A 12,332-nucleotide genomic window follows, 5' to 3' on the forward strand; every position below is an offset into this window, starting at 1 on the left:
TTATAAAATTTATAAAATCGCTGTCTTCCTTGACTTGCAATTGTCGGTATTGACAAGCATTAACAAGCATCTACAGATGCTTTTTTTACCTGATGTAGTTAAGATCATAGCTCTTGTTCAAATTAACAGCTGAAAAGACCTCAAATGCATACATTGTTCATGAAATGAGAGGGAAGGAAGACTCAGGTTAGTACCTTCATTGGAAGTTCAACTGTTTCTTGGTGATGTGCTGTTTTTTTGTTTATTTGGTGGGGATGAGGACGTATTTAGTTTTTTGCTTGCTTGCTTTCTTGCTTTTTAAGTCTATTATTTAGCAAATTATCGTGTTAGCTGGCTAGTCACACACATGTAGTAGGGAACTAACTATAGCATCCACCTCTTCTTCAGCCTGTGATTAGAGTATGCCGGATACCTGAAGGTACTGTGGGAGGAGCCATTGGAAGTAAAATAGATTTATTAGAAACAGGGATAATTCTCTTCCTTCCTGCAGGTTCTTTTCCTCATTTTGTATGCAGACTGGAGGCATAAGCAGTTAGAATTAAGTTTGCCTGGCAACCAAGTATATGGCTTTTTTTTCTATTTTAAGAGACTTATTTTGTAGTCTATGTAACTTTTAGATCTATTAATATTTAATTTATTAATATAAGTTTTATGTGTGTGGTTTCATATTAAGACAGAGGAAGAATTTATCTGAAAAATTGGCAGGAAGATACGTCACACCATTTGAAGGCCATTCTTTCAGGGTGACTTAGCTTTTCCTTCTGCTATTATGAACTTGCAGTATAAAGTCTTTCACCTTGGTCCATCAAAATGATGTTAACTTTCTTTCATTATTGAGTTTATTTGGAAAAATAGGTATAAACAAACTGCATTAAAATTTACACCAATATCTTTACTGACAAAATGTTTAATACTCTTATTCTTTAAGAAAGCACATACACTTGTCTCACTCTTTAATGGGATCTTTCCTCCAAATCTCCTCTCTTCTGAAGGTTATTCTTCTGTGAGACATCAGGGATGAAGGATCAGCCAGAATGACTGAATAACTCACTGTATTTTTCACAGAATTATATCCTATGGCAAGAGTATAAGGTTCAGCATATTTGTAACACCATGTGAAGTCAACAACACCTGTCACATTTTTCAGATGACTGCAACTGATTTCTGTATTCCCAAAAAAAAACTTAAATACTTGACAGTAACAGAAGATAAGACATTTTTTTAATTAGATTTGAATAATTAGCACAGTTGACAGGCTGTAGCAGAGACATCATATATATTACTGAATTATGAGGTCCACTGTGGCAGAATATTTTTCAGGATTTTGAGGGAGAATCAAAAAAAAGCGGAATAAATATACAGAGGAGGAAAGTTCTGTTTCAGTTTGTTTTCCGCCAGTGTCCAATATATCTCTTTAATTCAGTTACTTTTCCAGACTTAATTTACAAAAGATTCCTGTCAAACTGGAAAATGAATTGTTTCCCTTTTGCTTTATTGACCTTGGATATACATTTTGCCCTACTTAATAAAGGTTGTATTGGAATAAATGCATGCTTTTGTTCAGGTTGCATCCCAGAAATCTAAAGAAACAGAGACAGGTGCACTCAAGAAAAGCCTAAATCAAGTGAAATGTTGGGAAAAGATAGGTAAATAGCAGGAAAAAACAGGTGAGAAATGCATTATAGGAAGGCCTAGAAGGACTAGAATCACCTGATTTGCCTGTACCACATTAGCGCTGCTGCAGTGTCAGTTTAGTTGCTCAGATCTTGTCAAGGCTTCAGTTATAACCCTTTGCAACCTAACAGTCATCAGTGTAAACTACCATAACAGATGAATAAAATCTTTTTGTTGTCTGTGTCTGAGAGTAGATCAGGCCAAATCTGAGCTTTTTTTGAAATGGCACCTCCATTTTATATTAACATGTTCATTTTGCACTGTGTGCTGAATTCATCTCAATATTTAGCGAGGGCACTTCTCGAGCTTGTCCAGGTCCCTCTGGATGGTATCCCGTCCCTCGTGCACGTCGACCGCACCACTCAGCTTGGTGTCATCTGTGAACTTGTTGAGTGTGCACTTGATCCCACTGTCTATATCATTGATGAAGATGTTAAACAGTACTTTTCTCTTCCGTTTTGTTTGTTGGTACTTCCTTTTAGAACACTATTTTCTTCTTTTCACGCTATCTCACTGCCCTTGTTCTATATCTGTGCAGTTCCAAATTGGCCTCTCCTTGGAGTGCTGCTCTCCACACCCTCCCCCTAAACCTGATGCTGATGGTTCCCAGGATGCTAATTCTAGGCAAAGATATCTTCAAAGAGCTCATTACTAACCTGCCAGAACCTAGTAATTTCTGTTCCGCTCCAAAACTCCTTGGTAACAGAAAGTCACAGTCATATAAATGAACTCCTGTTTTATCAAAAATCTTATCCTTATTCCATGGCTCCTTAGTGAAGATTGAATACATTTTGAACAACATTGGTGTTTAAGTTATTACTGAATGAAAAGATCAGATTGAGAAACAGAAGCACTTAATATCTTGTGAAGCTCTTTTAAGCTGTATTCAGAGTCAAGCTTTAATGTATCGAATCCTATTGGATCATGTTTGGAAGGATATTTTGAAATTACATTAGGAGACTTGATTTTTAAAAATGCCCTACAATAGCTGTCTGTAAAGAGCAGTAAGAATTCAGTGATTTGGTATTTGGAATTGGCATAGTAGTTGCATTCTGACTTTGTGTAATTACATAGTATATTTTGTCTAATTTTATCATTGTAAGAGCAAATTTTTTAAGAGTGATATTTTTGTCATAAATGGAAGTTTTATGCAGAAACCACTCTGCTTCTGGAATATAGTGCTCTAGCCATTTTGTGAGTTTGGTTTTTTTTTGTTGTTGTTGTTGTTTTAACTTCATTGCAAACAGCTACAGGACTTCCAGCTTTATTGATGTTGCTCATTCTCCTCCCCTTCTTTCAGAGAATTGTGAGAAGAGTTCCCTTACTAGCTGGCAGAACCGAACTCCCAAATCTGAAGAAGAAGCAGCAGCTCTTAAACTTCAAGCCATCTGGAGAGGAACCTATGTGAGGAAAGTACTGAACAGCAGAAAACCAGGTGTGTCCTTTAAAAATGCCTTTTAAAAAACATTTCATACTTCATCTTATTCAAATATTTACTGTAAAGATTTTTTTCTAATTAGTATCTAGTTAAAATTAACTGAAATGTAACAGAACGTTATAGTTGAATCGCTGATCTCTTATAAAACTCATAGCGCTCAACCTAACCATTCAATTAGCACATATGGTACTAAAAAGTAAAGGAAAGACACAAACACACCCCCCCCCGCCTAACTTTTTGTAGATATTAAACCAGAATTTACATTAATGTAGATTTATCTCAGAGCTGGGCTAAATGTTGTGGTTTTGTTGGGTTTTTTGGGTTTTTTTTGTTTTTTTTTTTTTTCTGGCAGGTAAGAGAAGTGCATACAAGAACCTAAGGATCATAATGGATAATCGGCAGAACACAACAACAAAGGCTGATACTGTGCTTAAAAGATACTCTGCTGATAGTATCCTTCATTCTTATAGAATCATAGAATCATAGAATGGTTAGGGTTGGAAGGGACCTTCAAAGGTCATCTAGTCCAACCGCCCCGCAAGGAGCAGGGACATCCCCGACTAGATCATCTTATGTATATAAATAGAGGAATCTTACATAGCAATTGAAGACTTGTGTTACATTTCTTATTCAGCAATTCTATTAAATCAGTTGGAATATTGTGTCAAAGTGCAGTGTCCACAGTCCAACAAGAAAGATAGGTAACAACTGAGAAATTTTGGGTGGAGTTGTAAGTGATCAGGATTAAAGAAGGATTTTGTACTTGCAGGCTGTTCCTTTGTAATTTAAGGGCCACAAAGATGATAAGAGGGCTGGAGCACCTCTCTTATGAGGACAGGCTGAGAGAGTTGGGGCTGTTCAGCCTGCAGAAGAGAAGGCTCCGGAGAGACCTGATAGCCGTCTTCCAGTACCTCAAGGGGGCCTACGAGAAAGATGGGGAGAGGCTGTTTAGTAGGGCTTGTTGTGATAGGACAAGGAGTAATGGTTTTAAAATAGAGGGGGGTAGATTTAGATTGGAAATTAGGAAAAAATTTTTTACAATGCGAGTTGTAGAACACTGGAACAGGTTGCCCAGAGAGGTGGTGGAAGCCCCATCCCTGGAAACGTTCAAGGCCAGGCTGGATGAGGCTCTGAGCAACCTGATCTAGTCGGGGATGTCCCTGCTTCTTGCGGGGCGGTTGGACTAGATGACCTTTGAAGGTCCCTTCCAACCCTAACCATTCTATGATTCTATGATTCTAAGAAAGGAAAGATTAAAAATTAGTTCACTATGATCTGTATGGACTTATATTAGAAATGGAAATTGACAGCAGCAAGGTCTTTAGTCTGAGATCCAAAGTGTTAACAAGAAGATCTTTAATCTGAGATTCAAAGATTGTCTGTTGAATCCAGACACATTCAAACTAGAAAAAGTGGCATTTATTTTCAAAAAGATAAGGTATTTATTGGAATAAACCAAGATTTGTGTTGTACTGCTGGAAACTTTAAAATCAAACAGATCCTCATCAATTTAAAAAAAAAAGATTAGTCATTTATATATGAAGAAATAGCAATTAATTTGTTAATAAGACTGTTACACAGAGAGTTAGGTCACAATGATTCTTTCTAGACTCACAGTATATGAATGTCCGAGGATCATGACAAAGAAAACTGCTCCATTGTTAGATATACATTCCCTCTTTAGTAAGTCATCCCAATTCTTCTGGAAGATCCTTCTTAAATTACAGTCATTGCTGGGGTTCTTTTGCCTATATATTTACCTGCACCTGATGATGTCTTCAAGATACTTTTTGGAACTTCATCTCATCACTAAATCTGGTCCTTGCCTCTCTCCCACACTGTCCCCTGTAGCCCCATTTGCTTAAGTTTTCCTACTAAGTAGTCTAGTGCCCTTCTATTTTTGTTTATGAAGTGCTATGTAAATTAGGAATTTCTGTAAACTTTCACTAGTATTATTAATTCCTACAAAGCCTAGAGCCCAGAAGCTGTTCTTTTGAAGTTTAGATTTTAGATTTTTGTCATTTGAGCACTATGTGCGAGGGGGTTGGATTAGATGACCTTTAAAGGTGTCTTCCAACCCAAAATATTATATAATTCTAACCTAACTCTTTTCTTTCATTGTCTATAGTGTCTTAATATCTGATTTATCAATGCTCTGTTACTTTTCATTCTGTTATTTTCATTGCTGTGCTTTACTGTGGGTTTTTCTTTTTTTTTTTTTTTTTTTCAGTCATACTATTCTTCTTCTCCTCTATGTCATGATCTATAATTTTTTTCTCTCTTATTTGTCACAACAGTAAAGTGTTATTACTCCCCCTCCATTGTTTTTTTTTGGGGTGGATTTTTGGGGTTTTTTTTTCTGTTTTTCTTTTTTTTTCTGTTTTCCCTCTCCATTTCTGTCACTAATTGCTTATGCAATAAAGAAGGAGTTCACCTAACATTAATCTTGACAAGTTAGACAACAGATCTAAAATAGTTGTCTAGTCTTCATCTGTACTCTGTGGATGAAAGTAGACACCTTGAGTTGACAACACATCCTGTCATCTAAGAGGTATCAGTCATGGATGAGATTAAATACCTGCTGGAGCTGCCCAGGTATTTCTTTACAGCTACACAGATTGCCTAGGCTTATACCTACCCCTTCATAGTGTCTGCAAATAAAAGCTGCTGGGAGCTAAACAGTGTTTTCTCCTAGGACAGAGATCACCTCATATCTCTACAACATGTTACAGTGAAAAAACTGTAAGTCAGAGAAAATACTGATCACATCATTTTTTGCAGTTGCAGGAGTGCTGAAAAGTACAAAGGTGATCATGAAGGGAATTTCCTCTGTCAAAGGAGAAATTAGTTTTCAGCTCAGTGAGACTTAGGTAAAATTCCAAATAAAAACTAGTGATTCATAAGACAATTTATTTATGTGAGTGGCATATTTCATAAGTATTTGGCAGGTGTATATTTAGAACAATACAAAAGTTAGATATTATATTTTCTAACTTATTTTATTATTTCCAGGTACCAAAGAAAATGCTGATGTCAAAGGAACCTTGCAAAATTTGTGGACTGCAATTGAGTTAGATTTTGAACAGTGTGCTGTAATGCTATTAAGGTAATTATGTAATAAATTAAACTATTTTATTGCAGCCAGTACCATAGAATTGCCATAAATTGCTGGTTCACAAAAGAAATGTGGTAAGAGCATGACTAGTTTTAAAATTACAAAACTCTGTTAGAAGGAATGAGATTCTTTTAGTGCTATGCTTTATTCTCTGTACCCTACATGAGTAAAACTATAGCAAATCTAATTTTTAGGTGTATGTGTTACAGGTTTTTTCCTACAGCTTGAGCCCTTTCTCCTGTATTCAATTCAATATTACCTTTCTCCTGTATTCAGTTTTTTAATATCCTGTAGGCTGTTTCATGAGTATAAATCTGATACTAATTCCTTAGTGAAACAGCTAACCAGTTGATTTAAAGAAGCATTTTGATTCATGCTATCTGTTAAGGAATCCTGGTTGACATTAGAAAGAAGATAGCTACACAATTTAATTGTACCACAGTTTACATCATCAGAGGATTTGTTTGTAGCACTTGCTTGAGGGAAAGTAGATGTATTTCTAGGTAAATGTTTTCCCTGGTATTTATTTACAACTTTTGCAAAGATAGCTACTCTAATGTCAACAGTGTTCCTTAAGTTATTTGCAAGCATGACACTCTTTGGGGATCACAAATTCTCATTAAGTCCTTCAAAAATCTCTCTGCAAGTGTTCACACAACTGATTTGGCAATAGATCCATTCTGCCAGGGCTGAGACATAAAAACTGGCAATAATTACTGTCTGTGGGTATAAAATTGCTGTTTATAAGGAGTGAGGATTGAGAAACACTCGTATAGAGTATAATTTTATTTCACTTTTTAGTGTTTCTAATTCTGTAAAATGTATGTTTATGGGATCAGGACTTTGCAACCACAGCCTTGTTCCAAATGTTAGACCTCAGTTTTAGGTTTGCAACTTCTCTAAATCAGCAAAGATCAGATGCAGTTTTTAGTCTACCTTGAGACTTCTAAAACTGACGGAACTGATTCTTAGGCATTGTCCCAGGGGATGCATTTGAGTGTTAAAATCATGCTAATGTGATTTTGTTTAATTTTTTTTTAACAGCTGGCAAACTTGCATTTAATATGATAAGCTAGCACCTTGGCCAATAAAGTAACATGTAGGAATTTTGAAAGTTCTCTAACCCCAGACTTACTGAAGGCCAGAAGCAGTACCATTTTACAACACAAACACCAGTTGAAAATGCCCTCCCTGAAACCTCTCTGTTTATCCTGGAGTTGCCACCTGTTTCTCATTACACGTCCCATGTAAGCTCTTCTATGCTTGTCCCTACTATAATTCTCAATGAATTAAAAATTTCAGGTTTCTGAGGGCTTTTTCTGTCTGTGTGTGCTGTTTATCAGTGGTGGAAGGAACCTTTGCAAAGCTTCATGGACTAAGATTTCAGACTGTTGTGCTTCAGATTACTTTTGGCAATATTTGCATCCACTTTGTGCTCACCTTAATTAAATTTCAAGGGCAAGTATTAACATTGCTAAAAACACGAATGTGGAGATTGTTTCTGTAATTCTGAATACTGTATAGGAATAACAGAACATCAGAGTAGCATTGTCCGAATTTTGTGGATAAAACTTGCAGTTGAACAACTTGAACATTTTCACATTTGACACAGAAAAAAAAAGACAAGAATCACCAAAAATAGATATTCTGAGGTTTCCTTAGACTACCCCCTTTACATAAACCATATAAACCAAACTATGAATTAGAGCAATTAAAAGACAGCAAAAAAAAGACATATTGCTTGCTTACTGCAGAAAGCAGGTAGTTAAAGAACAGTGCAAGACAGAGGGAGTGGCAGGGAGAGGGATATCCTTTCCTTCACCTCTATGTAGGCATATTTTCACTCATAATCTCCAGAGAAAATCACTGGAGGAAAGCAAAAGATTGAGTGAGACCTGTTTTCTTTCTTCTGTCCTTCACTCTGCTCAGCTGTTCACGTAACAGTGAATTTTTATGCTGGTCTTCACATTGCTTTGTCCAGAGGAACATTACTTTTTGATAATGCATAAGATAAAAATTCATGGTGTCAGTTAGGTGCCAGTGAGGTTAGCTCTAGTTTCACAGAACTTCACAGAACTACAAGCTTATTTGATTTAGAGATAACATCTGAATTTACAGTTTTAGGTTCCTTCCTGTGTGAAAGGAATATCTTTCATCCCATTTTAAATTTATTTGGTTTTGCCTTTCTTGTTCTAGGGTTTTTTTTTTAATCTCCTAATGATGCCACAGCTTTAAGATGGCAGCTTAATATAAAGAAATGGAAGTTATGTTAACTAATATTTTTTTTAAGTAAAGTTTTGTAGAAGCCGTAACATTTTTGGCTATTTGAAGGAGAAATATTTGTATATAAGTATTTGCCATTATGGGCCATTAGCTCTAAAAGAGCTGATCCCTACCTGATTTATTATTTGTGAGAGTTAACAGCTACTAGAGAAACATTAGTATCACATTTTATACCATGGTTTTACATTCATGCACAATGCATGAATGCTAATGATTAGCATAAGTTGAAGTCATAAGTTAGCATGAATCTTCATGATTAGCGTAAGTTAAAGTCAAGATATGTGTGCCCTCTTGATTAGATTGAAATGTTTGTTTTGTTTTCTGCTTCACAGAGAAATGTTTAAAAGAAACTGTAAGTCAATTGAAAAATTTCCATGTTATAAAGATGAATGGTGTAAGATGTCCTTCGCTGACTATGCTGTAACATATGCTGATCAGCCACCAAATACGTGGTTTGTGGTTTTTAGGTGAGTTTCATACAGCTCTGTGTAACTCTGATGGGGAAGTAGTACTGAAACACTGTGGTTTTTCAGTAACCTGCTTTAAAAACATAATTTTACATGAATCTACTTCCCTTGAAGTCTAATGTATACTTTCAGTTTGTGTTACTCAAATAATTTTATTTGTGAAAATAATTTTAATATAATTTGAATTATTTTTTAGAGAAATATTTCTGCTTCCAGAAGACATGCTTATAGTGTCAAAGGTGTATACCACCATCCCTTCGTGTAGACTTCATGTTGTTGATAATGACACACTGGAGGAAATGCCACATGCCATTTTCAAAGTGGCACCTCATGTTTATCTCAAAAATAAGGTAAATACAAAGAGTCATTGTGAAAAGTATAATTTTAAAAATAGTAGCAATTGCTCAAATAGTAATAATTGCCTGTCATAATGTTCTACTTAGAAGTGTGCCCTTATTTATTAGCAAGTTTGAACAGAGACTATCACTGATTTGCTTCTGTGCTAAACTTTTTACAGTGAAGGAATAGCCTTCGTTTTTCTTTGGTATTTTTTACTATTGCTAAAAGGAGGAGCATTATCCAACTTCCCTGTACTGTGCTACTCAGAGGCAACATGCTTGCTGCTGATGCTGGCCATCTGACAGAACAACCTTCAAGAGTCAGGGGCTAAACTAAGAATGAGGTTTGAATTGCCCTTTATAAGTCATGCTTACAATAATTAAATTAACATGCATCTTCAGGTGGTAATGATAATTTCAGCATTGATGCCAAATACAGCTTTAGATATCCTCCTTCTCAAAGTCTGTATGTTACCTCAGAAGCATTAGTGTAAATTGCTACTGAAAAAATAACTATATTGTTAAATAATTATCACAGCTTTCCCTCCTCTGCCTTTTTACCTTTAGGCTAAAGAAGATAGTTTGCTCAGTCTTTCCTTGCAAGTTACATGTTCTACATTCTTGATTACTCTCCTCTGGACTCTTTCCAATTTCTGTTGTTTTTTTTCTCTTGTTTATCATGCTCAACACTGAGCACAGCAAACTTTGCATCAAGGATTAACTTGTGACCGTACAAATACGAGTAAGGAACATTTAGTTTACATGTCTTGTGGGCTTTTCTTCTGCTTACGTATCTTAACTGTGATGTTTGCCCTATTTTGCAACAGCATTATTAACTCACGTGCTTCTGTAACCCTACATGCTTTTCTGAAGAACTGAATCCTGTAATTTATTATTCTTGACTAAATATAATGTATTTCACTACTGTTTTAAATGCTGTTTTTTCAGGCAATTTCCCTAGTTCAAAATAATCTTGAATTCTTATTTTCTCTTCCTCTAAAGTTACAATCCTTCTTAGTTTGTGGTATCGGGTAATTAAATATGTATGTTCTCCATTCCACCATCCACATGACTAATAAAAATACTGAACGGAATCAGGTTCAGGTTAGATCTTTGAAATCTCACTGATTGCATCCTGCTCTTCCAAAAGGAGCCATGACTACGTGCTTTCTGGATGTGATTGTCCAACAGCCACCCTAGTTTCTTCATTATGACAGCATTTCCTTAGTTTGAGAAGAATGATGAAAGCGACAGTGTCAAGTTCATTCCCACAGAGTGCTTTCCTATAGAAAGAAGCTAGATTGGTTTGATATTCGGGCTGGACTAAATGACCTTTGAAGGTCCCTTCCAACCCTAACCATTCTATGATTCTATGATAGGATTTGGTTTTGCAGTCTTTTTGTTATATTGAGGGGGTTGCAGTGAGTTCATTTTATTAGTTATTTCATTATGTTTTCAGCCATTGGAGTTATGCTGACTAATAATTTTCTAGACCTCTTTGTCCATCTAAAAAAAAAAATACAACATTGCAGTTCCATAGTCTTCCATTACCTTACCTGTGCTCCAGTTATCAAAATAATTTCAAAATTTTGTGATTGTTTTAACTTGTTATTTAATCTTCAGACACTTCAGAAGTTCGTCAGATCTAACTAATCCAAAACCCTTAATTTATTTATGTAATCATTTACTGCTACGTTTCCTATTCTAGCCTGCCTCTTATCTCTTTAATATTTCCCTAATATTAACTTTTATCATAGAATCATAGAATCATAGAATGGTTAGGGTTGGAAGGGACCTTCAAAGGTCATCTAGTCCAACCCCCCTGCAAGGAGCAGGGACATCCCTGACTAGATCAGGTTGTTCAGAGCCTCATCCAGCCTGGCCTTGAACGTTTCCAGAGATGGGGCCTCCACCACCTTTCTGGGCAACCTGTTCCAGTGTTCTATAACTCGCATTGTAAAAAATTTTTTCCTAATTTCCAATCTAAATCTACCCCCCTCTATTTTAAAACCATTACCTCTCGTCCTATCGCAACAGGCCCTACTAAACAGCCTTTCCCCATCTTTCTTGTAGGCCCCCTTGAGGTACTGGAAGATCGCTATAAGGTCTCCCCGGAGCCTCCTCTTCTGCAGGCTGAACAGCCCCAACTCTCTCAGCCTGTCCTCATAAGAGAGGTGCTCCAGCCCTTTTATCATCTTCGTGGCCCTCCTCTGGACCTTCTCCAACTGGTCCATGTCCTTCTTGTGCTGGGGGCTCCAGAACTGGACACAGTACTCCAGGTGGGGTCTCACCAGGGCAGAGTAGAGGGGCAGAATCACCTCCCTCGACCTGCTGGCCACGCTTCTCTTGATGCAGCCCAGGATGCGGTTGGCCTTCTGGGCTGCAAGGGTGCATTGCCTGCTCATGTTAAGCTTCTCGTCTACCAACACTCCCAGGTCTTTCTCCTCAGGGCTGCTCTCAATCCATTCCCTGCCCAGCCTGTATTTGTGCCTGGGATTGCCATGACCCAGGTGCAGGACCTTGCACTTGGCCTGGTTGAACTTCATGAGGTTGGCACGGGCCCACCTCTCCAGCCTGTCAAGGTCCCTCTGCATGGCATCCCTCCCTTCCAGCGTGTTGATGGCACCACACAACTTGGTGTCATCGGTGAACTTGCTGAGGATGCACTTTATCCCACTGTCCATGTCGCCGACAAAGATGTTGAACAGGGCCGGGCCCAGCACAGACCCCTGAGGGACGCCACTCGTGACTGGTCTCCACATGGACATTGAGCCGTTGACCACCACTCTCTGAGTGCGGCCATCCAGCCAACTCCTTATCCACCGAGTGGTCCGTCCATCAAACCCATGTCTCTCCAGTTTAGAGAGAAGGATGTTGTGCGGGACAGTGTCAAAAGCTTTGCACAAGTCCAGGTAGATGATGTCAGTTGCTCGTCCCTTGTCCACCGATGCCGTCACCCCGTCATAGAAGGCCACCAAATTGGTCAGGCATGATCTGCCCTCGGTGAAGCCATGTTG

General features: G+C 37.5%; 1 protein-coding gene across 1 annotated transcript in view; it reads left to right on the plus strand.

Moving 5' to 3' along the window:
- ADGB (androglobin) overlaps positions 1–12,332 on the plus strand; it is a 125,186-nt gene that overhangs the window by 81,429 nt on the left and 31,425 nt on the right. The window contains exons 24-27 of the mRNA XM_086744625.1: positions 2,975–3,109; positions 6,125–6,218; positions 8,843–8,977; positions 9,174–9,327. Of these exons, the coding sequence (XP_086600751.1) occupies positions 2,975–3,109; positions 6,125–6,218; positions 8,843–8,977; positions 9,174–9,327 (518 nt within the window). The remainder of the gene's footprint in view (positions 1–2,974; positions 3,110–6,124; positions 6,219–8,842; positions 8,978–9,173; positions 9,328–12,332) is intronic.

The sequence above is a fragment of the Chlamydotis macqueenii genome, chromosome 3 (genome assembly GCF_036417535.1).
Source record: "Chlamydotis macqueenii isolate bChlMac1 chromosome 3, bChlMac1.mat, whole genome shotgun sequence".
NCBI lineage: Eukaryota > Metazoa > Chordata > Aves > Otidiformes > Otididae > Chlamydotis > Chlamydotis macqueenii.